Genomic DNA, 27,144 nt, shown 5'->3' on the forward strand with positions numbered 1-27,144 from the left:
TTTAATAATTCATGTACTGTCTCGTGATGGGGAAAGATAATTTTCTTTAAAAAAAAAAATGTGGTTATCACCAAAGTGTGAAGGAAAGAGGGTTGCCCTAAAGTGAGGGTATCTAGTTGTAGCTGTGTGACAAGGAATAAACCACTTCATACCCATAGACCTCAGGTCCTCTCATCTGTAAAATATGGGTATTGGACCATATGTGCACTTTTGATTCTAACATAGACAAATTCACTCTTGGGACTGACTTGATTTAATGGGGTTGACGGTTACTGCCCCGTCTCTGAGAAAGTTTGCCTTAGGCTCCCTCTGCTGGTCCTCTTGAGAATAGCAGGAGCAGGCTCTTCACAATATACCAAATGCCTTTCCTCCAGACTTTTAAACTCTTCAGCCCAGTCGGGTTAGGTCTCTGGCACTGGACCAGAAGCCTTGCAGGTGACATAAATTAAATATTCCTAATCTCCACAGTTAGCTTGAGATTGCCTTTGTTGTATAATCTGGGTTTAGCGAGAAAAACATTTTTTTTTTCCCTCCATATGTGATTTGGCATCTAAATTCCTGGGTCTGTCTCACCCACTGTGTTCAGATTGCAGACCCAGGCGAATCCAGGAACTTCGAGGGAAAACTCACAAGGTCTCTGAGACCCTTATAGGAGAGGTTTCCGAAGCACTCCTGCAGCCCCGGGGAAGACGAAGATGGCCCCCCACAGCCTGCGGCTGCTCCTGGTGCTGAGCTGTGTAGCCAGCACTGAAGTCCTGGGTAGTGAGTATCAGTCACTCAGCTGGATCTGAGCCCACAGCCAGTGTTCACGCAGCACACCCCCAGCCTTCCACTCGCCCCACACCATGTTTAGCTGCTGCAGGCAATAGATGTCAAAGACAGGGGCGCCTGGGTGGCTCAGGGGTTAAGCATCTGCTTTTGGCTCAGGTCGTGACCCCAGGGTCCTGGGATCGAGTCCCGCATCGGGCTCCCTGCTCAGTGAGCCTGCTTCTCCCTCTCCCACTCCCCCCGCTTGTGTTCCCTCTCTCGCTGTGTCTCTCTCTGTCAAATAAAATCTTTAAAAAGAAAAAAAAAATAGATGTCAAAGACAGAAACAGAAGACAATGTTATGTGGTAAAAAGTGCGAGAACTGTAGACTCAAACACATTCCAGCCTCGTGTGGTTGTGAACCACAGTTAAATTATCAACTAAATGTCGGTTATGGCAATTATTTTACAAGTTTCTTGTGAAGGGTGGAGGTAATGTATTTGAAGCACCTGACACCTAGCGGTCAGTAAGTATAGAGCTACCCAATGTTTGTGCATCGTTTTCCCATTTGAACATACTGGGAATTTTGGTTTGCAAGGGACTTAGAGCCTCGTTGGAGAGATGGCTCTTATACCCGTGTGGTCCCAGCATCAGGTACAAAGTAACATGTCAACAAAGTGAGAATCAATACCCTAAGATCTTCCAGTGGAAAAAGCCGGGAAGAAAGCAGTACGCATGAGCTAAGAATATGTATCATAGAATATCTGAAATGGAAAGAAATGAAATGTGGGCACATTTGGTGTAATGCCTTTGTTCTGTTTACGAGGAAGATGAGGCCCGAAGGAAGTCTAGACTTGCCCAAGATCACATAGCAAGAGTATGTGATGTTCGGGCTCCTAGTCCAGGGTGCCTCTCATAGTCCCATGAGCCCCATGAGGGAAACCATGCCTGAGCATGTATATAACCTGGCATTCCTCCCACTGGGGAATACTTTGGCCAAGGGGAGATGCATTGGGAGGACAAAGGAAGAGAAGCAGTGTTCTTTGGGCGTCATGTTGGTGTCCTGGGCTCACGTCTGTGGTCCTCACCTTAGCCTACCTTTGATATGTCCTTGTACTCAAAGGCTTTCCGCCCTCCCCCCATGCCGACTGCCAGCCACCAGTTTTCTCAATCCTTAGGCTGGTCGGGACCTGGGGGATTCAGCCACTTTCTCTGACCCATGCTAGAGTATGAAAGACTATGGGAGGCAGCCCCCAAGCCCTCCTGTGGAGCCAACTAACCAGAGAGTTAGCTCCCTGTTGTTCTGGGTCTGGCTTCCCTGCAGGGGCTTGAAATTCATCCAAGCTAAACCCGGGGAGTGAGAAACCAGTCACCCTACTCTGGGACTTCACCAAAGCTCTCTGGTTTCTGTCCCCCGGAAGGAAGTAGAGCCAGGACACTCCCACCGGTCACTCCATTGCTCCTCCACGGATCATCCTCCCAGCTGTAGAGACTTTCTGGGGTTGCTGTGCAGGAAGACCCAGCTGGAGAGGGCTGTGGGGCCAGGTCACGGAAGCCCTTCCATGCTAGCCAGAGTAGGGAGCTTATCTGAAAGCATAGGAAGTCCCTAGAGATTTACAGGCATGGGATGAAATAGAACAGGAGAATGGGGCAGACAAGGGACAGTGGTGTCATTTGAGTAGCGAAAGAGGAAACGCTCGCGACGTGACACAGTCTGTGGACATCCTCCAGGAGCAGGTGGAGCTCTGCACTCCCATCTAGCACTGGAGCGGGGCCACGGGGTCGCGAAGCCCAAACGTACCAGCCGGGCCTTCCCTTCATCTAGGCCGTCTGCATCTCCAGCCAGCTCCTTGCTTCTTGAACCTTCAGATGCGGCCCCCTCACTACTCAACTAGCAGGAAGAGCCCGTGCCTCTCTCCGTCACGGTTTCCTTGGCTTCCAGGCCTCAGTTCTCCTTCTCCTTTCCACCATGCTTGCCTGAAGGATCCCCTCTCCTTAAGGCAAAATTCAGTGCTAACCTGTCCTGTGTCCCCCTGTCCGAAACCACCACTCCTTCCTTGTAATGCCTAAAACCTTGTGCTGCCTTCAATTTTGGCTGTTCGACCTCGCGACCAAAGTGGGGATTGTGTCGGTTGCTCAGTATGTCTGTTCCAATCGTGCATTCGCTAACCGGGGGAACAATCACAGAGTGGGCTGGGGGTCCCACCAGGCCTGCTGTGAACCTCCTAGCTAAACCTCTGTGGTCCCCTGACCTCCATAAGCCCCTCCTCGGATGGACCACCGTGACGTTTTTGAGTCTCATGGAATTCGTGTCAGTTCAGAACCAGTGCCCACCAGTGATCCTCAAAAGCTCTGATTGTATCCTTTTCTCCAATGCACAGTTACCCTTATAAAGGCCGTAGTTCCCTTTGGAGAAGGCTGGGAGAAAGATGAACAGTATAAAGTTTCGGCAGCTTAGCAGGATCTTTCCTCAGGGCACCCAGTCTCCGGGTCATTCTGGAAACTGACCATGTGGGAAGTGATTGTTTTTGCCCTCCTAACTTGTGCTTGCCTCTGATGTCTGTGCAGACATCCTCATGAGACCCAGCTGTGCTCCTGGATGGTTTTACCACCGCTCCAATTGCTACGGATACTTCCGGAAGCTGAGGAGCTGGCCTGAAGCTGAGGTAAGAAATCGGGCCCCATGCTTGGACGGGTGTCTCTAAAGCCAGGGGCCACCAGGTGCTGCAGGTCTCATGTGACTCAGAAGTAAGGGTCCTGCCTTGGCATTCTGAGGAGGCACCCGGCTGCTGAAATGGGGAGAAGGCGGTTGTGTGTCCCACTCATTCATTTGCCAGAAAGAGCAGTGTGCAGCCAGGCCTGGGGCACGGTCTTCAGAACCGCCTGACAAAAAGTGAAGCAGTCTAAACAAATGGAAGGCCTCACTGCCCACACCCCCCAACAAAAGCGCTGGTTTTGTTTCACTGAGGCTTTGTCTAGAAGATACCCAAGTAGCCACTTCACCTCCGAGGAGTGTGGGGAGCCCATGCAGCTGTTTCTCTGGGTTGTGGTTCTTTAATGGACGTGACTGGTTGGGGGCACCTTATGGGGAAATGTGGTGTGATCTGGGCCCAGAATGGCCTCAGAATTCTGTTTATAAATAACTCAGTCATGATGGAGCACTTAACAAGTGACAGCTATTGAAGCTACAAAGTCTTCTCTGGCCTTAAAAAGTGCAGGATTAGTGCAAGATTGTGACACTTAAACAGAAGATTTCAATGCAGTGTGAGCACGAGTGACTCTCCCAAGGTTATACCCAGAGTAACTAGTGGAACAAACCCAGGGAAATCAGCCCTAATGCAATGCTTCCTGGGCTGATGTGGATGATGGTTACAGAGAAAGAGAGAGAGAGAGAGAGAGGAAGAAAGAGAGAGAGAAAACACTAAATGAAGAAGGGGTTTCCCAGACACTGTTTGCTGAAAGAAAGAAAGCTGGTGGAGAGCAATGAACTTCTCCTCAATTCTTGAGAAGCAACTTGAAGAAATCTTGAAAGGCCACCTGTCCTGCCTGTCTCCAGAGATTCCAACACGAATTCTGCCCACACAAAGAGGCAGATACCTGGGGGACTTGGGAGTAATATAGACCTGAGCTTAAATCATGGCCCTGCCTTACAGAGTTAAGTCATACCTCACTTGATTGGTTTTATTGCTTTAAAATGGGGATGGCACTTTACCCTACAGGCTTCTCAGAAGGATTCATTAAAATAACTTGCAAAGAGCCTATGGCACAGGCTGGGTGCTCAGTTGAGGTTCTCAAGGCAAAAACAGTCCAGAGGATTGATCCAGAGCCTTAGCAGAGTTGACCGGTTACTCCGGAACAGAATGCAGAGAAGGTGCTGGAAAAGGACCCGACACACCTTTACCGTGGCCAGTGCTGCTGCTTGACTAGTTGCCAGTATTGAGGGCCAATCTTAGTTCTCGAGAGCCCTGGTACGGAGGGGGCCATGAAGATGATGGGTAGATCTGATCTCGCACACGAGAGGCAGAGAGGTCTGGGTTCCAGGCCCTGTTCCCTCACTACCAGGTGTGGGAACTTGGAGGAAAATCTCACGGAACCACTTGGAGCCCGTTTCCTCTTCTGTCCCAGGAATCCTTTGTGACTGGTACTCTCACCAAATGTTGACTGGTAATCTGGCTTCCACGCCTCACAAGTTTGAAAGTCAAATGAAATTAGGGGTCTGGAAGCATTCTGGTGTTGTGAAGTGGTTGACAAATGGGAAGCCTGTATGAACATTCAACTCTAACCACATCTCATCATGAGCAGGATGCCAGAGGGAAGCACTAAAATAGCAACCCCAGCCAAAGCCATGTTTTTCTTCAACTAAGTTGTGTTAAATTAGGTTTTATCATGTAGGCAGATCCTGTAACACAACCCCCAAAGAGCATAAAATAAGTATATATCTCTATCTAGCTCTAAGACATGTGTATATAAAAGGTTGTCTCGTTTAATTGGACAGTAAATTTCTGGTTAGGGAATGGTTATGCCACATCTTCCATCCGATACCTGAAACAAAATGTGATTATCATTCAGTAATCGATAAGAAAAATCCTGCCCGCATTCTCTTGCATAGGAATGAAAGTAGCATCTTTGAAGAACAAGAATTTGGGATGAAAAAAAACCATACAGGAGTAAAACAAACTTGGGTCTGGAAAGTTGCAACAGAGCAGATAGATACATGCTTGCACACCAGCCGCTGGTCTAGTTTAACTGGGATGAAGACACTCAAAACTCCAACTAGATTAAATCTTATGGCCACTGCTGAGGAAAAGCAAACAGACAGGCACATTCATCTAGAATCAGAAGGTCGCGAACACGGGATCTTCAATTCTCGACCAACCTCTGAGGAGTCTCCCCTCTCCTTGGAGGAAGCATCACAGATTTGTAGACAGTCCACACTGTTCCTATTTGGTACCAAATAAAGATAAGGTACAGAGCACTGTTTACAATTTACAGTATATTATTCTTGTGCAGTATGGGGCCAGAATAATTTACAATAAAACCGACATCAAACTTGGGAGTTACACAGACCTGGGCTCTATTCTTGGGCAACTAAGTCTAACGCCCTTTTCTGATCGTGCATTTCTCCAAGATAAACTAAAGGTGGGTCCTACTTCCTGAGACTGGCATGAGGATTGAGTGGGATACTGTGTGTGAGGTGCTCATCATTTTGGAGGTGCTCCGTGAAGAGCCCACCTTATTCTATCTGCTCTGAGACTCACCCTGTTCACGTGTGTTCCCTTAGATAAAGTGGCACTGATTTTTTTTTTCTCTCTTTCCTTTCTAAGTGGGACATGAAACAAAGGGCACGTTTTATAATCAGTGATTTCTTAGATTTGTTGAAATGCAGAATTAGAATATTTAATTATAGCCATTATATCCTCACACAACTCCCTTGTGTAGCAGAGTAATTATTTCTTCGACTTTGCAGATAAGGAGTGTGAGCCTCCGAGAGGTCATGTGACTTGTCAAGGTCACACACAGTAACTCGAGGCAAGACCAGGAGGACCGCAGGCACGTCCACTGACCCTAAAGCTCACAACCTTGCCTCGAGCCGCCTCTTCCTCCGAGACCCCACACTTGGGGCAGTTGTGTTTTCTCCTCTGGAGACAGGCAGTGTGACAGGGTGTAGATCTCAACTTCTGGAAGAGGTGGGGCTGCGCACTCCATGTTGCTTGGAGCCCTAGGGTTCTGGGGTGAGGATTATGCTTTTAAAACTCAAGAGATGATTAGCAAGATGTCTTGCCCACAGCTCGAGTGTCAGTCCTACGGAAACGGAGTCCACCTAGCGTCTCTCCAGAATGTAGAAGAAGCCACCATCGTAGCAAAACACATAACTGGCTACCAAAGAAACCAGCCCGTGTGGATCGGCCTGCACGACCCACAAAAGGTAACCTCAGACTTGGCCCACTGATGCCCCCTGGGCAAAGCTGGATAGATAGCCCCTAGTCTGGGAAATGGCCTCCAGGCCTAGTGACAGGGGCGCAGGCTGTGGATCTCCTTCAGTCACTGCCTCCAATCCATAGAGGCCAAAGCCTCAAGCTCTGGGTCTCAGTTCTGGCTCTCAGTGGAGGAGATTATTTCAATGGCATCATTTTATAGAACTTCTAAGTAAAGTCCTCCCAAATCTTAGAACACCAAATGACCGGCTTTTCAGAGCCTTAAAAAAAGTTGTGTAAGTATATACAGGTATATACGTACATATATATATAAACATACGTATATATACGTGTATATAAACACACACACCTGCTATGGGATCTGGCTTAATTAAATTCCCATTAGATCTTGAGTTCAAGTTGAGAACTTTCAGCCAAGCCTTTTCCTAGATGCTATTGTGCTTTTTATTTCATCCATAATTTTTTTCACTAGGCCCTCATTTCAGTCTCCATCAAACACCTCACTGTAAAGAATGGCATGTGAGGTCTTTGAGCTGGTGGCAGAGGTCTCTATGTGGGACCTGCAGTTTACAGATTCTTTGTGGGTCTTCTATCATTAACCCAAACAGACATAAGAAACACAAGAAGAGAACCCCCAGACTTTCTGTTTCTCGACAAAACTTTGCCATAGATGTCGCCAGTATTTTATACAATTAATTATACATTTTTATCTATTCACATTGCTATCAATCAGAACTCTCTCCTTCAGAGTCCAGACAAATATTTACATCTATTTATACCAGATTTGTTTTGGTGATTTAATTTTCTACATTCATAACTGAAGAAAGTTAATAGCTCATAAAATCCTTTCAAAAATTGTTCAATGTCTCTAGTTATCGAAGAAATGCAAATTAAAATAGCAATATAATTTGACTTATCAGATCATCAAGCTTTCGCTTTGTCTTAATGCGTAACATTTTTAAGGATATAGAAAAGTTGTCCAGTAGATGGGGACTTAAATTCCCACAACTGAAAAGTGTTTGGGAGGTAGTTTGGCCATGCATATCAGTATCCTCAACATATTGATGCCCTTTGACCCATGCATTCTACTTCCGGGTTTCTATCCTAAGAAAATAAGTTTAAGTGCAGAAACAGCTCTAGGAACAAAGTTGTTCATGGCAGTATTCTTTATAATAAGAGTAAGTTGGAAACAATGTAAATATCATCAACAGAATTAAGGTATATTCTAGTACATCATTACCATTTAAAAATGTTTAGAAAGCAAGGTGCACAGCTGAAGAAGTATTTTAAAGATCACCACATATGTTAGCACATAAAAATATGGTGATAGAGAAAAATGTTTACACCAGAAGGAAATATGCCAAATTGTTAGTGATGTTTTCCTCTTGGTGAATAAATGGGGTGAGTTTTCTATGTTTCATTCCGTGCACGTTTCTGGGCTTCCCCAGTTTTTGCAATGGCACATTTTTACAAGTTTCTTTTTTTTTTTTAAGATTTTATTTATTTATTTGAGAGAGAGAATGAGATAGAGAGAGAGAGCATGAGACGGGGGACGGTCAGAGGGAGAAGCAGACTCCCCGCCGAGCAGGGAGCCCGATGCGGGACTCGATCCTGGGACTCCAGGATCATGACCTGAGCCGAAGGCAGTTGCTTAACTAACTGAGCCACCCAGGTGCCCTGATTTTTACAAGTTTCTAAGGGGCTGTGAGGCCTGCAGGCGGACCGTCTTCCATCTCTGGTCACTTGCAGAGGCAACAGTGGCAGTGGATCGATGGGGCCTTCTCTGGCTACAGAAGCTGGTCTGGCGCATCCAGGCGTAGGGACAAGTACTGTGCAGAGATGAGCTTCAAGAACGGTAAGTTCTCACGCACCGCCCCTCGCCTCTTCCCAAATCGGAGCTCCTGCCCTTTCCCTGTAAGAGCAAAAAATGGAATGTCCGCTCCCCGCCACCCCATCCGCACCAGCGACTCCGTTTTCTACAGGGCAGCGGCCTTGCCACACACCTGGTGGAGCAACCTTCAGTCAGCTGCGACCACGTTACAATCTTGGCCACACCTATGACCCAGCTGTTCAGTTATTTACTTAGTATGTTCTTTAAATCCACTCACTTCTTCCCTTAAATACGCTTATTTTTAAATCCTATTATATTCATACGATGAGGGGGAAAGATGCCACATTTTGGGAAACCCAGACTACCGGGTGCAAATATGTGGGACCCCCTGCCGGCTTCTTGATAGTTAGGGTTCCCTGGGAACCCTGGGGACCTCCTCTTGGCCTGCATTCTTCCCTCTTGTTTGTTTCCCTGAGTTTTGTCCCCAAAGTGCAGGGCCCAGAACCTCAGCGGCAGGCTGCACACAATCATGTGAGTCTCCTTGTTTCTCTTGTCTTCTTTCATTCCTTGCTTTTTATGTAATAAGGTAGAGTTTTTGACCTTTGTACCAAAGACATTTGGAGCTGGATAATTCCTCGTTGTGGGGGCTGCCCTGTTCTTCGTAGGTTTAGGATACCTTGGTCTCTAATCGTTAGATGTCAGTAGAACCACCGCTCCCCCACCACAAGTTGTTTCCACCAAAATGTTTGCAGATGTTGCTAAATATCCCTTAGGGGGCATAATCGCCTGAATTTGAGAACCACAGTGGGTAAGTGATGTGGAAGATTTCCGTTGTAAAACAAGAAAACAGAATATCAAAGATAAAGAGGCTACTTGATGCCAAAGACCACATCCCAGTGGGTTTAAAAGGCCCCAAGGTGTCACCAGAACACCCCTCCACGCAGGAAGTGGGTCTGGGAAAGGCATGGACTAAGGACTCAGGGACATGAGGCAGGGTGGCTGTCGTCTGAGGAATAAAGTTTATATGCACAAAAAAGAGCAGGAAAACTTTCCAGCAGCAAAGGATGAATGGTCTAGACCCTTCACAGTAAGAGGGTCTCCTCACAGATGAAGGAAGGACTTCTCGCAGACTTGCAGAGATCATAACCGCTGCTGGGAAAGGCTCAAAACAGCCCAGATGGAAGGAACACAACTGAGACCAATAGGTAGAAGCTAACAAAGTGTGGATTTCTGCCTAAATTGAGGAAAAAATTTTTGAGCAATTAACACTACCCAAAAATCTAATGGGCTACCCCCAAGAAGTAGTGAGAACCCTATCACTAGAGTTAACCAAGCAAAAGTGGATACTAGAGCTGCTAAAAGTGTTAGAAGAGAAGCTCCAAGGCACATGGAGAATCGATTGAGGAACACTTTTAAAATACAAATTCCAGGCCTCATTTGGGACCTACAACATCCGAAGCTCTAGGGCTGGAGGCCAGAATACCTTTGGGGAAGCTATGGACCAGATATCCTCCGGAGTCCTTCCCCTGATTCTGAGATTTCAACTGGACCAAGTTCTCAAACACAAGTCTTTCCCGTCGGTCCACGTTCACAGGGGCAAGTGCCCAGGAACAAAGCCACTTGCGTGGGACCGGGAAACCTGACGTCCTCCTGAGAACACTGGGTCTTTCGGAATCTCTTCCTTTCCTCGGGGTCACTCAGCCCAGCTCTGAGCTACCAGAATACAGGTGCTCAAGCCAGAAAAGCACAAGGAATGAAACAAGGACTAGTGAGAATTTTAGAGAGCCTTCCCTTGGCCCCATCAGTGTCATTTTATATTTGTGTGACAGATTTAGCCCCACCAACTCGGGGGCTGAATTGTTTCTTGAAGACTCCAAAGGTATAGTATTAATGGACCAAAACACAGCCACATGCACACATCCTGTGTGTGACTGGACTTGTTCCTCTGCTATGTCCATTTAGAAGGACCTTCCCAGGGCGTGTTGTCCAGTTGGTTCTTCTCTCACCCTTTCTGACTCCCTTTCTGCACCACAGTGGAACTCTCTCGGGACTCTCCGGCAAATCGCACTTGCCAGAGCTTTCTGACATTCCTACTGGTCCACTCTGACACATTCAATAACGATAACTAGGGCGCTACAATTTAAAGAGAAATTTCATATTCAGCGCAGTTGGGGTCAAGACCCTGGGCTCTGCATTCTGAATGCCTGGGGTAGGATTCCATCCCTCCATGTAGCTGTGTGACCTTGAGCAGATTTCCTACTTCTCTGTGCCTCAGTTGCCCCTCCATAAAAAGGGGCAAACCAAGAGTACGAATCCTGTGGATACGTACAGGTGAAATGCTTATCCCAGTGCGGGTTGGGCTCAGGGTTCTCGCAGCCTGGAGGGGAGGGCTGTGGTCCCCTCCACGCACCTCCCTGGTGTTGAGGAAGGGAGGAGGCACCAGGATGGGTCAGAGCCAGGCAGACATCCAGACTCGGCGCTCTGCTGCACACTCCCACCGTGACAAGTGACTCTGTGCGTGGCCATAGTTGGACCTCTTCTCAAAAACATTTCAGTTTCAAGACCCACCTCCTCCTTGCTCTGGGTCCTTCCTTATAAAAGGATGGCCTGTGGGCCATGACTGGCTCGGCGGCTTCCAATTCTTTGACCTTCAAACAGGCGCTGCTTAGTGCCTCAGCTGTGAACTTTGGAGAAATCACCCTCACAGCATCCTGTTTCCAACACAAAGGACCCCCACTTTCTGTGGATTCATGTCAAGCTCTGAGGGACTCAGAAGGGATGTAAGCATGGGCTTCTGCAATTGTGTGTAAGGTTTAAATTATTTTTCTTTCTGGTAACAAAGTTAGGACCAGTGTTAGTGTCTGGTTCTTCAGAGAGACAGAAGTTATAGGATGCATATGTAGAGAGATAAATTTCTTTTTATTTTATTTTATTTTATTATGTTATGTTAATCACCATACATTACGATATCATTAGTTTTTGATGTAGTGATCCATGATTCATTGTTTGCATATAACACCCAGTGCTCCATGCAGAACGTGCCCTCCTTAATACCCATCACCAGGCTAACCCATCCTCCCACCCCCCTCCCCTCTAGAACCCTCAGTTTGTTTCTCAGAGTCCATCGTCTCTCATGGTTCGTCTCCCCCTCTGATTCCCCCCCCTTCATTTTTCCCTTCCTACTATCTTCCTTTTTTTTTTTAAACATATAATGTATTATTTGTTTCAGAGGTACAGATCTGTGATTCATCAGTCTTACACAATTCACAGCGCTCACCATAGCACATACCCTCCCCAGTGTCTATCACCCAGCCACCCCATCCCTCCCACCCCCTACTCCAGCAACCCTCAGTTTGTTTCCTGAGATTAAGAATTCCTCATATCAGTGAGATCATATGATACTTGTCTTGAGAGATAGATTTCTTTTAAGGAATTGGCTCATGCGATTGTCGGGCTGGCAAAGCTGATGTGTGCAGGGTGGGCCAGTGACTCTGATATCGCAGTCCTGAGTTGGGGGCACTTTGGAGGCAGAATTCCTTGCTCCTTGGGCAAACTCCATCTTTTCACAGATTGGATGATGACCCACATTATGGAGGGTAATCTGCTTTACTCAGAGTCGACTAATTTAGATACTTATCACAGCTAAAAAAAAAAAAATAATAATCCCTCACAGCAACATGTAGACCGGCGTTTGACCCAACGCCGGGGCACACATCCTGGCCCAGGCGACCCGTGAAATGAACCATGGTGGTACCTTCCCCAGGGTTGCAAGCAAAACACCCAGGTTGCGCGGTAAGTGCAGTACAGAACCAGATAGATTTGAACATCTCTTTATTTTCTTGCAGACTTTTTGACCTGGGAGAACAACGACTGCAGCAAGCGGCAGCACTTCCTGTGCAAATACCGGCCGTAGCGCGAGCATCCGGCCTGAGCCCGTGCCACGCAGGCCCCTGTCCCCTTCCCTCTGTGCGCGCTGGCTGCCTCTGATCATCATCTTCGAGTAAACATAGCAACTGAGGCTGATGAGGCCCTTATTGCACTCACTTTTTTAGGTTTGTTAGAAGCCAAGTCCTCAACGCTGGTAGGGCAGTGGCTTCTAGCTCTAAAGGTCACCCCGGGATCTGTCTCCATGGTCCTCTGCTTTCCTCTTCCTCACTTCTGGCTGTCTCGGAGGAGGGAGGGGACTGGTGAATAGCCAAATGGAAATGTCTCATCAGAGGTTTGGAAACAGGAGGAGGAACGTCAGGAGTGAGCCCCCAGCCCCCTTCAGCTTCTGCACCCCCCTACCCTTTCTCTAGTGCCCAGATCCTCCTGCTCAGACACCTGCTTAGTTTTCCTTTCACCACGGGGAATGTTTACCAGTAGGGTCCCTATTAGGCTGACATGAACCATAGATTCCAGGGCCATCTCTTAATAAATAGCTGTCTGCATAGAAGACTGCTCTGTTCCAGTTTGATAGCGATGGGAATAAAACAGTGAAATAAGACTCAGAGAACATACCCACGTGCCTCTTCATCTCCTTCCTCCTTGTCCCTGCCTTTCCTCAGAATAGCTCTCCCTCAGCTGCAGCCCTGGTCTGACTAGAGAGAGGGAGGCGATGTGCCAGGCCAACCTCAGTGTGGGGGTGAGTGGGTGGGGGTTATTGAAGTGTACGCACGCTGTGACAAGAGTCATGGCCAATGCCCTGGAGTGGCCTTGGGCCCGATGTTTCTCTCTCCTTGGCCACTAACAGCCCCGTCCCCTTGTTCAAGTCTCTTTGCCTAGTGAGGTTTGAGATCCCTTATGAGGCGGTTTCTCCAATACTCAGGAGGTACTTTTTCCCTCGTACAGATTCGTGACTCCCTAGGTCAGGAATCTAGTTGGCCATGTAAGAAGAAATAATATGGACTTGACAATTACAGAAAATGTGGCTTTGGTGTGATCACATTTGCATTTCTTAGAAGCCCCAGAGAGGAGAGGACGTGTGGCCAGGCCATGTGCTTCAGGCTGGGAGGATGGCCATTGGCTTCGCCCATGTTGCTCTGCCAACTGGTCAACACAGTCTTATACCTGAACCTGAGGACGCTCCCCTGCTCCCCTGTGACCTCAGCAGGCTGAGACCAGCTGTCCCACGCTGGCTCAGAGAAGAGTGCAATGAGGAGAAGGGAAGTCATGCCACTCTTCCACTTCTTCCTCCCTTCCTCCACACCCTTGTCACCCTTTTGGTAACCAAAGAGGAAGACATCAGAAATAATGTGTTGCTGCTGCTTCTTCTTTAAGATTTTATTTATTTATTTGAGAGAGAGAGAGAGAGAGAGAGAGAACACAAGCAGGGGGAGGAGCAGAGGGAGAGGGAGAAGCAAACTCCCCACTGGGCAGGGAGCCAGATGTGGGGCTCGATCCCAGGACCCTGGGATCATGACCTGAGCTGAAGGCAGGTACTTAACTGACTGAGCCACGCAGGCGCCCCTGTGTTGCTCCTTCTAAGCATGAAAAAGCTTATTAACCCAAAGAATAAATATCTTAATGGTGGGAGCTCAGACAAGATGACAGGCAGATGGAAAAGGGTCATTCTCTCAAAGTTGATAGCTAGCTTCAGCAAAAAGCAACCCACCAATTCCTACGAGTGTTCTGGGCAAGCCACCGTCAGAGAAACAAACAAAAGTATCAGATTCTATAACAGAGATGGAAGATAAATCTGGAATGCCAGACTGATAGGAGCCATGTAAGAACCTCGTTGGATTAAGTGCCAGGTTCTGTGGTATTTCCTGTAAGAATTAACAGAATGTAAAGAAAACATGGATCACAATATCCCAAAAAGGTAGAGGTTCTCAATGTCTCTTGACTCTGGCACATATGAGAGATAAAAGATACCATGTCCCACCCACATCCCCTAATTATTTCATCCTCTCCTGAGGAAAAGGAGCTCATGATAGCAAAGTAAAGAGAAACAATATAAACATCCAAAAAGTGACAAGTAACAGATATACCAACACAAAACAAAGTGAAATCTAACAGTCATTCTGTAAATACATTAAAAATATTTAAAATATAAAAACAGTTCCATCCGAACAGCATCACTAACCTAAAACACTCGTGGTGACTAGCACTAACTAAGCACCCTCCCTGAAATTGCCGGAATGCCAACAAGTTGCACGTGCGCGAGCGCAGTGTGCGCTTTGCGACATTCCCAAACGAGGGCAGGCAGCCACATGTCTTATTAGAAGGCTGGTCCTTGGTTAACTTTAGGACTGCCCTGGTCTCCAGTTGTGCATATGGAATTTTAGCAATCTTTAATTATTCAGCGAGTAGGTATATCATTCAACAGAATTTTATTGAATGCATGCTGTGTGCTAAGAACCCATTCCGGGGACAAACTCGAAAAATCTCTTGCCATTATAGAGCATACACTTCAACAGGGGTGAGTGGAGGGAGAAACTCAATTAACTAAATAAGTAAATAATGTCTTATGAGAGGGTGACAGGTGCTGTGATGGAGACAGAGCCAGGAAGGGGTCCGGGGGGGTGGGCCTGGGTGCACTATGTGTGGACTAGTCGGTGGGTTCTTGGTCACAACTGAGAGCCAGACTGTCTAAGCAAAACAGAGAATTTATTGGTATATGTTACTCCATGGTCCATGAGGAGATGTGGGCTTCAGGCATAACTTGACCAAGGGCTCAACAAAGTCACCAGAATAGGGTTTTCTCTCTGCATTTTTAGACCTTTTTTGGTGGGAATGAACCTCATTATCAAGCCCCATCTAGTTGCAGGACTGGCTGCCACAGCTCCAGTCCTCACCTTGAGAAGAAAGAGACCCACAGCCCTCAAACAGAAGCTTCCAGACTAAGCCTCATTGGCCAAGAATCTCCTGACATGGGTTATGTGCTCAGGCCTCGGCCAGTCACTTGCAGTCACTAGCCCAGGGGTTAGCTGGCTTCACCTAGAGGACAGGGCCGCTACTAGCAGATACAGTGCATTTGTAGGAACTAAAAAACATCCTCTGGGGAGACACAGCCCCGTGGGCCCACAGGACAAAAGCAGGCTGGATGACTTCAGCCCCTACTTGTCCCCTTCGCTGTGCACTTTGTGCAGAGCACAAACCACACTGCCTTCCTCTGGGGCCCTGCTGCCACGTGCGGGTCTCTGCCTGCGGGCTAAGGGCCATCCTTGGGGAAACTCTGTCCAAGGGCCCCACTGGAGGACTTTAGAATCAGGTGTCTGAACTGAGACTGGAGACGCATCTGATTAGAGAAAGACAACAATCAGGTGGCTATTGTGTCCCAAGATGTGCTCAATCATGGAAGACTCCAGCCACAGCCTGTGGGGTTTATGACAGTGGGGAGAACAAAGTGCTTGGAATTAAGCCACTCCGGATCTTACTGACCCTGCCACAAACTGGCTGTATTATAGGGAGCCTGAAGTCTCTGAGCCTTCATTTTCTTCCTCAGGGATTTGAGGATTAAGTTAGTTAAAATATGTAAAAGGGTTTGGAATGGGGCCTGGCCTATTGTTCTCTGTGGAAGCCACGTGAGCTGTCATAATGAGCGGCTTGACTGCGAGACACTCTGCTGCAGCATGGGAGGACAACTACAGAGGACAGACCTTGGATTCCAGAAAATTCCGTGTGTGTGTCTGCCTGGCTTTGCACAAACAGGCACATAGGAGGCAACGCAGACCCAGGGTAGTGAAGGAGGTACACACCAAGCATGAATTTAAAAACTTAATACACATTTCCGTCAGACTTACTATAATATGGGAAGTGTTTGTGTTCAAAGGCAGAGGAGAGTAATCGGAGGACATGAAGATTAAACCTGAAACCATTTATTTTAAGGGCAAATATAGGCAGCAGTTTTTGTGATCTTGGGTTAGACATCTTAGGACACTAAGCAAAAACCATTAAAAGAAAAAAACTGAGAAACTGAACTTCAAAATTTAATCCAAAAGAACGCAACAAAACCAAACGTGATGCCACAATACATCCTCTAGAATGGCTGAAATGAAAAAGACTCATAATACCAAGTGCTGGTGAGGACGCACAGCGGCCAGAGTCCTCAAATATGTATACCTGCGGGAATGCACAAGGGTGCTGTCACTTTGGAAGACAGTTTGGCAGTTTCTTATCAAGTTAAACCTACTCACCATATGACCCAACAGTCCTTTCCTGGCTATTTTCCTAAGACTAAGGAGAACACATGTCCACAGGAAGACCAATATGCAATTGTTAATTACATTTTATTTTGTGATAGTTTAATTCATAATGGCACAAAACTGGGAAGAACCCAAAGGTATTGACTCACCTACTGGTGAATAGATAAACAAATTGAGGCATATCCATACAATGGAATATTGCTCGGTGGTAAAGGGAAACCGACTATGGATCCACATAACGTGGACAGATCTCAAAAATTATCATTAGGCTACGTAAAAGAAGCCAGACACAAAGGACTACATGCTGTAAGGTACAATCCACTTATCTGAAACTCTAGAAAAGGCAAAACTATAGTGACAGAAGGCAGAGCAGGGCTGGCCAGCAGCTGCACATGGGGAAGGGGGTTGGCTGCAAAAGACCACAGGGGAATGCTTTGGGTGAGGGAAATGTTCTAGAATACGGTTGTTGTGGTGGTCACACAACTATATACAGTTGTCACCCCATCATACTGTGCACCTAAAAGGGGTGAATTTAAAATATATAAATTATACCTCAATAAAACTGACTTAAAGTTATGGAAAAACTTTCCCAAAAGGCATGGACAAAATTCAGCCCGAAAGCCTGTTCAGTGACTTCTCTGCTTCTGCAGAACAATAGAACTGAGTCCCACAACATGTCACCTTTGAAAAACCCTAAATCTAAACCCATTTATTTACAAAACCCCCCTCACTTTCATGTTCTTCACCTCAGTCTCCTCTCCCAACCTCATCCTTATCAGAATTATTGATTTCCCTTCTCTCTGCCTCACTCCATCACTCATTCTCTTTATCGTTCCAACAACCTTCTTAATCCAATACCAAGCCGCTTCACCCCATTATCTGTTAACACTTCAAAGGCCCCAATAAAGTGAGAGATCAGTGGAATTAACCATTCTCCCTCCCTTCAAAAATATCAGGTCCTCTGTCAGGAATACCCTAGAACCCCTTTATCTGCTAACAGATGTCTGCACGTACTTCCAACCAAGTGTCCCCCCCCTTCAGGAGTCTCCCCTGGTTTTGCTAAGACTGTTTAAGAAGTCTTTTTCCTCCAACTGTGAGAGCACATGGCCCGTCTCTCAGTTTCATTGCCATTTTAAGTCTTTGTGACCTGGGGCACATGTCTCTTTCAAGCCTCAGTTTATCTATAAAATGAGGGTCCTCAGTTAAACTCAAATGCTTACGGGATCTGGTTAGATATGAGTAAGTGAAGTGGCCTGGAATAAAGCAATTTGAACTGGAAAACTAGCAGTCACATGAATTTCTTTCAAGCTGTGCATGAGCCGAACAGAGCAGGCCCACTGACCTTTGCCCATGGAGGCCAGATGGCAACCCTGGAATGAACCATCCCTTCCAACTCCAACATTCTCCCTCTTTCTTTTTTTTTTTTAGATTTATTTATTTATTTTAGAAGGTAAGAGAGGGCGTGTGCGAGTGGGGGAGGAGCAGAGGGAGAGATTGAGAATCCTCAAGCAGACTCCTTGCTGAGCGTGGAGTGCAACTACAGAGCGGGGCTCAATCCCAGGACCCTGAGATCATGACCTGAGCCAAAACCAGGAGTCAGACACCTAACTGACTGAGCCACCCAAGCACCCCTCCAACATTCTCTTTTTCTGTTTCTGTCTGGATCATGTAGTTCCCTGAGTCAGGGGTCAGTCTCTAGTATCACTGGGAACTTACAAAAGTTAACAATGGACATAAAATATAAGAAGACGCACCATGATGAAGGAACAAGTATGTGTCCTACTTGAGGACTGTCATTCCAGGCTATGTTGCAACCAAAAAACAGCCCAGACATAGAAACAAGTCGTAAAAGTAGAAGTAAGTTTATGAACAACATCAAGGGGCTGCCCTGCAGCCTGATGGCCCCCGTGAAGGCCGCCGAAGAGGCAGTTTCAGGGACAAAGTTGGGGCAAAAAGGAATCTGCAGGGGGCAGCTTGGACTTTGTAGTCTTACCCAGAATTTAAGCCTTCTTAAGTTTCTAGAATATAATATCATGCCATAGTATATACTTAATAAGTAGTAAATACCTGATTGATCACATCTACTTTAAAACTACAGTATTGTTGCTCCCCAAAAAGAAATTATTGAGAATGTAATTAAAACCATGAAGTTTCTCTATGAGAATTTATTAGAAAAGATAGCTGAGCAAAACCTAGGCTTTGCCTCCTCCCGAGAGAAGGTAATGTAGGTGATTTCCTATATAAAAACCACCATTCACTGGATACTTACTAAATGCCAAACATAGTGCTGATTTACATATATCTCATTTAATCCTCAAAAACATACCACCTTACAGATACAGTCTCTGAGACGGTGAGCGATTTGCCCTTGATAATAAGTTGGCAGAGCCAGGATTCAAGCACAGCGATGTCTGACTCTGAAGGCCATGCTTTCGAACACTATGCTGCCCATGAAACACACCCACTGCTTCTTCCTCTGGCCCAGTCTCAGCAACAGAGTCCACAGTCAGGTCCACCGAGCAGAGGGAAGCAGAGCAGCATCATTTGCTCAGGGTGGCAGGGATCTACTCTAGGCGATGCTCAAGTAAATCTGCTGTGTGGTGACAGACAGGAGGGACAGGAGGGACAGGGGTGGTCAGCCTCTCAGCATCACTTCCTGTGGTGCAGGCACATTCAGGGATCAAGACATCATACATGGGCATGTCCGGTTGAGTTATTTGCAACAAGCGGAAGTCAGAGTGACATAGGAGGCAGAACATGGAGCCCGAGTCTGGACAGACCGGGGATGATGCCCTTGAGAGGCTGATGCTCAGACAGGGCAGCCTAAAACCCTGCTGGTGTCTCTTTCAGGCCAGTTCAGTTCTTCCCCACCTGTCCTCAACCCTCCAGGCTCCTCGAAGAGTTAGATAAGAGTAGTTTATGCTACTTCTTGTTTTGACCCACCCAAGATATCAAAAAAGAACAAAAAATAATTCTGGTTTAAAAGTGGGTGAACATAAGCCTTACGGAGAAAAAGCTTCAGATATAACCCATAGTGTTATTGACATAAGAGCACACGAATCCGGCAAGCCTAGAGTAGGAATATACCAAGAATATCTCAATACCTAAAAGGAATAGGCTTTTTGCAAGATACTAAAAAACAAATGGTATTTTCATAACTATGTTTCAGATACATGGTTTTTCATCTTAAAGTTAGATACTATTTTGAGAACGAAAAACTATTCAGTGCAATATTAGCATCTGCCCATGTAATGAATATGGAAATTGGCAGGTGTCAAAAATTAAACACTGTCTATATTTAAAATCTTCAAACCAATTCTACCCACACTTTCATATTCTGAGTAGTATAAAAAATTTTTTTAAAGTAACAACAACAACAACAACAGAATAGATCACTGTTAGGTAAAAGATTCAGCAAGTCCAGAGTAGGCCCTAAGCAGGTATATTAATAGGCTCCATAAGTAACTGATGTCAACCTCCAATAATTGAAATTACAGCTAAGAACACCATGCCATCGTCTGATATCAGGCAAAGCAGCACCAGGACTGATCAACAGCAACATATCATAGACAGTAAGTGCACTGACAAATTTCTAACAACTTCTCACAGAAATATTTATACTAATAACATTTAACTTGTACAAATGTAGTATAGGGAAGGCTAAGCATCTCTTCTGATTTGACAACTCTAGACCAGTGCAACTCGTCAATAATAATATATCAGATAAATCCAACTATTTCTAACAGTTCTCTTTTTTATAAAGTGAAAAGACAAACTTTGTGCTTTTCTAGGGCATTTCTAGGAAAACTCCAAGGTAGTTTTAGATACAAAAGATATCCAGAAAAGATTATTTTAAAGTTTTATTTTGAATTTAAAATTTGATTTTAGGAAGGCCAGAAATCAGGTTATCGGGAGATTTGAACATTTACAATAGAAACAATACTTGGCTACTCATTTCAAAGTGCTAATAAAACATTAAAAGAGAGAGAGAGAAGATAACATGATTGTAAAGAACCTAGATGTCCATCAACAGATGAATGAATAAAGAAGATGTGGTGTATATATATACAATGGAATATTATGCAGCTATCAAAAAATTGAAATCCCGCCATTTGCAACGACGTGGATGGAACTAGAGGGTATTATGCTAAGCAAAATAAGTCAATCAGAGAAAGACAAGTATCATATGATCTCACTGATATGAGGAATTTGAGAAACAAGACAGAGGATCATAGGGGAAGGGAGGGAAAAATGAGATAAGACAAAACTAGAGAGGGAGACAAACCATAAGAGACTCTTAATCTCAGGAAACAAACTGAGGGTTGCTGGAGTGGGGGTTGGGGTGGGAGGGATGGGGTGGCTGGGTGATGGACATGGGGGAGGGTATGTGTTATGGTGAGCACTGTGAATTGTGTAAGACTGATGAATCACAGACCAGTACTCCTGAAACAAATAATACATTATATGTTAATTTTAAAAAATTGAAAAAAAAAAAGAACCTCATCTCTTTCCTAAGTGAGAAATCAAGGACATTATTCTGGTAGACATAGAATCTTTGTTGTTCTAGGTAGATTACACAGAAAAAAGAACAACCTTACATATTGTAGCTTAAGCCAATTAACAGTAAGCAGGAAACAAAGCACAATGAAGTTAAGCATACTTTCTAAGAAGTTAAATATTACCTACTTTCCAAACTAAAGTATTATAAACCAAGACAAATAATATTTATTTAAAATGTTGTCTTTCAATATGCTCTTTCATATTTGGGAACAAACTAATACTTTAGGATCATTGCAGGGGGTTCATGAGGTTAAAATTAAGTTTATAACATTGCTGAGATATTACTCATTGTCACTATCTTTAAATGAATTGATAAGCAAGCATTTTAAAATTTCTGTTTAAATTTTCAATATGGTAAATCGTTTTTTTTTTTTTTTTGAGAGAGAAAGCGTGCAAAAGGGGGAGGGGCAGAGGGAGAGGGAGAGAGAGAATCTTAAGCAAGCTCCGCACCCAGCAAGGAGCCCAACTTGGGGCTTGATCTCAAAATCCTGAGATCATGACCTGAGCCGAAATCAAGAGTTGGTCACTTAACCGACTGCGCCACCCAGATGCCCCTCAATATGGTAAATACTAATAATTATAATCCATAAGTAAAGCTCCTTGGGACCCTCAAGAAGCTTCAAGAGTGCAGAACGGAGGTAAACCAAATAGTCCTTTAGGACAATTCTCATCCTTTCCTTGACAAATAGAAGTATGTACACAGTTGTATTTCTCTGAAACTATTGCTCCTAAATAGAGTCTTATCACATATATTCATTCTAACTTTTGACCAAGGTAACTTCAAACTCACAGAGAAAACTGGGGGGTGGGCAACTGGGCTTACACACCAGCTTCATTGCAGTCCTGCAGAGTGCATCAATACAACACAACTTTCTATAGCCATACGTTCTACAGCTTCTCAAAATAATAAAAATGAACACATTGATTAATAGACTCAAGAATATATAGTCTCCATGTAGCATATAAGAAGAAGCAAAATCATATAAAGTTAAAATTATGCTTAGTAATTAAAGTTTCAGAATTCATCTTACTTAGAAATGGTAGGTATTCAATGTGTAGCCATTAATTAATTCAACTTAATGTCAGTCTGAGGAAATTATCTAAGTTACCTAACATCTTGGAAATTATCTTCAAGTTGACATACTACAAAACATAATTGTTGTTGAAATCACATTTTTTTTTTTTTAAGATTTTATTTATTTATTTGAGAGAGAGAATGAGAGACAGAGAGCACGAGAGGGACGAGGGTCAGAGGGAGAAGCAGACCCCCCGCTGAGCAGGGAGCCCGATGTGGGACTCGATCCCGGGACTCCAGGATCATGACCCGAGCCGAAGGCAGTCGCTTAACCAACTGAGCCACCCAGGCGCCCTGAAATCACATTTTATCAGAATAATAAATCAATTTGGTAAAACACAAAGTTATATTTTTCATAACTTTGAACATTAAGTAGAAATAATGCTGGCTTATGTGGTCAGTAAATCTACATAAGTTTGGGAAGAATATACCCACATAGAATAAAAATCTACACTTTACACTGATAAAGCAGTGAAGACTTAGCTGTTTTTATTACATTAAAACGACAAAACTAGCTAATTTGCCAAATTTACCAAAATTATGTGAACTTGAATTCTTAAAACATTTTTGAGTTAGTCTCAATAAGAATACTTCTTAATTCTAATACATTGAAAACATTAGAAGTTCAATTTCCTTATTTTCTGGGAGTCTTAGAAATAGTCAATTTATATAAGCACTAATTTATCTCAATAAGCTAATCAGAATAGAGATCCTTTCATTTAAGATAATTTATAATTCAATTTGGTCATAACAACCATAAGAAATTATTACACCCTCACATAATGAGATGTCAAGGTCTTTCTGACATGTAGACATCCTGACTCAGATAGAAGGAACTTATCACTTCAATTCTAGAATTCAGCCATGAGTCAAGAGTAAACACAAAATTACAAAACCCATTGGTCCATAGAAGATGTGGTGCATATATATGGTATGTGTGTGTGTCTATGTGTGTGTGTATATATACATTACATGAATATATATTATATGAATATATATTATATGAATATATATATGAATATTACACAGCCATAAAAAAGGATGAGATCATGCCATTTGTGACAACATGGATGGGCCTAGAGGGTATTATGCTAAGTAAAATAAGTCAGACAGACAAAGATAAATACCATACGATTTCACTCATATATGAAATCTGAAAAAACCCAAATGAAACAAACAAAAAGCAGAATCAGGCTTATCAATGCAGAGAACAAACTGATGGTTGCTGGGACAGGGGGATGGATGGGAAAAATAGGTGAAGGGGAGTGGGAGGTCCAGGCTTCCTGTTATGGAATGAATAAGTCATGGGAATAAAAAGCACAGTATAGGGAATATAGTCAATGATATTGTCATAGTGTCGTATGGTGACAAATGGTAGCTACACTTGTGAGCATAACATAACATATAGAAGAGTTGAAGGGCTATGCTGTGCACCTGAAACTAATGTAACATTGTGTGTCAACTATACTCAAATAAAAATTATCTTCTTACATTAAATATATATAAACATTAAAATAGGTATATATGCTTTATGCCTGTAGCTCTTACAAAACCAAGAAAAATGACATATTAAGTAGAAATAAAACTCTATATCTGATAAACTTCAAATTCACATTAATGTGGTTTAACAGAGAACCCCTGTTTGCTGCAACAAAACTCGGCTTACAAAAGGAGCCTGGGATGTTTTGCTTCAGTTCAGATTCTTCTGGAGTTCAACAATGACTTTGTGGCTCAAATGTCACTTTGCTTTTCTGCATCCAAGCTACAAGGCCTTCATTGTGTGCAAGCTGAGCAGCAACACTTGGCCTCTACACCACACCGTGCTACACAGGAAATCAGCCTGTGTTTTCTCCCATTAGCTTGTAATTAAAGTAACACAACTTGGTGCCAGTGAATTTTGCCATAAATGCAAAGGCAGCAGGAAAATCTCAAGGCATTACTCAGAAAGCAGTTAAGCATATTATACAGAAAATTATTATTTTCCCCCACATTGTCATCAAAATAAAAATGCACTTTTAGAAGTTGTTCAGAGAACCAGCAAACTCCCTAAATTATTCCCATTGAGCACGAGGGACACATGGCCCTAGTGTGAGAAATACAAGGAAAAAGCATGAATTTTGTTATCGAACACACTTGGGTTCTAGTCCTTGATATGTCCATTAATAGCTGTGTGACCTTTAACAGTTCACTCAATTTCTCTGGGGCTGTTTTCCCCTCTGTAAAATGGAAAGAAAAAAAAAAGACTTTGTTTAAGGATCACTGAGAAGATTTAATGAAATTATTTGTCAAGGAAGGTATTAAATTGGGAGCACAGTGATGTATGTCCCTAAGACTCCTGCAGCAAATCTTCTAGTTCAAGAAATAACACACTTGAACGTCTATTTCTAAGTATATTGCAATTGTATATTGCCTGAGGCAGTCAATGTCCTGGGATAAGGATTTAACAGAAAGTGTCAACACTTGGTTAAAGTTCCTGAGATTCACAATTAGCAAAGCTGTCACAGGGAGAGTGATGGATCATCTGCATAAGGAGGTCCAGAACAGGGGTAAAGCGCCGTGCTCTGGAGAATGGGTGAGTGGGCATCAGCCCAGCCTGTAGCTTGTTCTGTAGGTTCCTGCAAGCTGCTCTCCCAACACAGGGGTTATTCTTGGAGGAACACTGGTTGGGCCTGGGAGGAAGGCCTGAGGCAGCCGGGAGCTTAGAGCCCAAGCGTGGGCCAACACCTGGACCAAAAGTGCCTTTCCTGTGACAATGGATGCATGTGTCAGCTGAACATGCCTGACCACTCTCCGATAATCAGCACAATAGCGAGACCAAGAGTGACAGGGGCCCAGCAGTATTTGAGATAGCAGTCAGCCCCTGGAAAGGATCCATGTACATGACTGTCCCAGATGCTCAGGGTCCCTGCTGATTTTGGAAGAGCAGCGGACTGTGATGTCCAGAGCAGCGAACTGTGACATCCTACTTGAATATTTTTTTAACGGGGGCAAATATAAAGTACTTTGCATAGTTATCCACAGGAGAAGAGAGGATGAATACAGTTTTATTAGGATATTAATTTGTATGACTTCCAGCATGATAATAGACCAGAGAAATAAAGACCCCCTTTTTTTTAAAGATTTTATTTATTTATTTGACAGAGAGAGACACAGTGAGAGAGGGAACACAAGCAGGGGGTGTGGGAGAGGAAGAAGCAGGCTTCCAGCTGAGCAGGGAGTCCGATGTGGGCCTCGATGTGGGGCTCGATCCTAGGATCCTGGGATCATGACCTGAGCCAAAGGCAGATGCTTAATGACTGAGCCACCCAGGCGCCCAGGAAATAAATACCTTAAAAGTGATATTTAAAGATTCTATTTTTGTCTCTGAATTTCTTAAAAGATGAATCCTCTTATTAGGCCTCTAGTGAACACAGCAGAAGCTTGAGTTATAGGAGCGTGCCTACTGCCCACGTTGGGACCAACCTACAGAAATGGGGGCTGACACGGGGAAGTCTCCATTCAGCCACTGAAATGCTGAAATTCCAGAAGAATCTGCCCCATCATTCCCACTTGCCCCTCATCTCTAGGAAGGAAATATTTCAATCTTGACTGGAAACAGTACTGAATGCTAGGTAAAGCAGATATCAGAAAGCAAGAACAAGAGAAGGCTAAGCTGTGGTTCCACTCCACAGCTGTAGGGAAGTCTTTGGAAGCCTGTAGAACAGTCTTTGGAAATGTAGAGAGCTGCCAAATAATGTTAAATTTCTCCTAAGTTCCTAGAGAGCAGAGGAGAGAGTCTCAGGCTTACAGCACTTTAGAAGATTGCCTGATTTTGTAAGACAAGTCGCTGACACACACAGGAAGAAGAAAAGAACTTTAAGTATCGTGTTGCAACCCAACAGACTTTTGAAAGGAGCCACGGAACAAGGTCCTGTGAGACCTGACCTGGTCCTGACATTGGGAAAATCTGGCTCCACTGGATCAAGTCCTCCAGAAGGAATTTAAAAAGAAGCATGATCAAAGAAACCTGTATTCACTGGACAACTGGTAGACCATCCACATACTCATCTTTAGTGAAAACAATTCACAAGGAGCAAGAAAGGATGACAAAGTTGGCTGTCCTCAGATAACAAATCAGAAGGTGAAGTTGGGCCTGGAGGCCAGAGGCCAATCCCTGGAATGAGGAGAAACGAGTCCCCATCTTGGATTGAAAGGTTTCACATAGAATGTAGTTGTTTTCTACTGCTGCATAGAAATGTACCATAAACTTAGTGGCTTGAAGCAACACATATTTATTATCTCAGAATTTCCCAGGGTCAAGAGCCTGTGCATGGCTTAGCTGGGTATTCTTGCTCAGAGTCTCCTCAGCCTGCAATCCTGGAGTCACTGGGTTGCATTCTCATCTGGAGAAATATGGGAAAATCTCCTGCCAGACTCACGCAGGCTGTTGGCAGTGTTAATCTCCTTGCAGTTGCAGGACTGAAGGCCCTGTTTTCCTGTTGGCTGTGGTCTGGAGGCAAGACCCACATCCTAGAGGCCACCACAGTTTCCTGCCATGTGACCCATACACACAGCTCAGACATGGTGGTCTGCTTCTTCAAAACCAACAGCAGAATCTCTCTCTCCAGTCTCCTATAATGTGACATAAGCCCAGGAGTGACGATCCCGTCACTTTTGCCCTATTCTGTTAGCTACAAGTAAGACCCAGGTTCTATCCACATTCAAGGGGGAGGGAGTACACAAGGGGTGTGATTCACTGGGGGTCACCGTAGGGTGCGTCTGCCACACACTGATATAATTCATTGTGTATATGTAGGTGTTCTTGGGCACATGGGCTCATGTGTATGCTTCTGGGTCTGTGTCTCCCCAGACTCAGACACTGAGACAAAG

The 27,144-nt window shown here is 44.6% G+C and overlaps 1 protein-coding gene across 1 annotated transcript; it reads left to right on the plus strand.

Annotated features, from left to right (window-relative positions):
* The first annotated feature begins 695 nt into the window (after window positions 1–695).
* REG4 (regenerating family member 4) lies at window positions 696–12,427 on the plus strand. Its single transcript, XM_032415467.1, has 5 exons — window positions 696–762; window positions 3,316–3,413; window positions 6,536–6,673; window positions 8,433–8,538; window positions 12,360–12,427. Exons 1-5 carry the CDS (start codon window positions 696–698, stop codon window positions 12,425–12,427), a joined length of 477 nt encoding a protein of 158 aa, XP_032271358.1.
* Window positions 12,428–27,144: the final 14,717 nt, after the last annotated feature.

Source organism: Phoca vitulina, unplaced genomic scaffold, assembly GCF_004348235.1.
Source record: "Phoca vitulina isolate PV1807 unplaced genomic scaffold, GSC_HSeal_1.0 scaffold2, whole genome shotgun sequence".
NCBI classification, from domain to species: domain Eukaryota; kingdom Metazoa; phylum Chordata; class Mammalia; order Carnivora; family Phocidae; genus Phoca; species Phoca vitulina.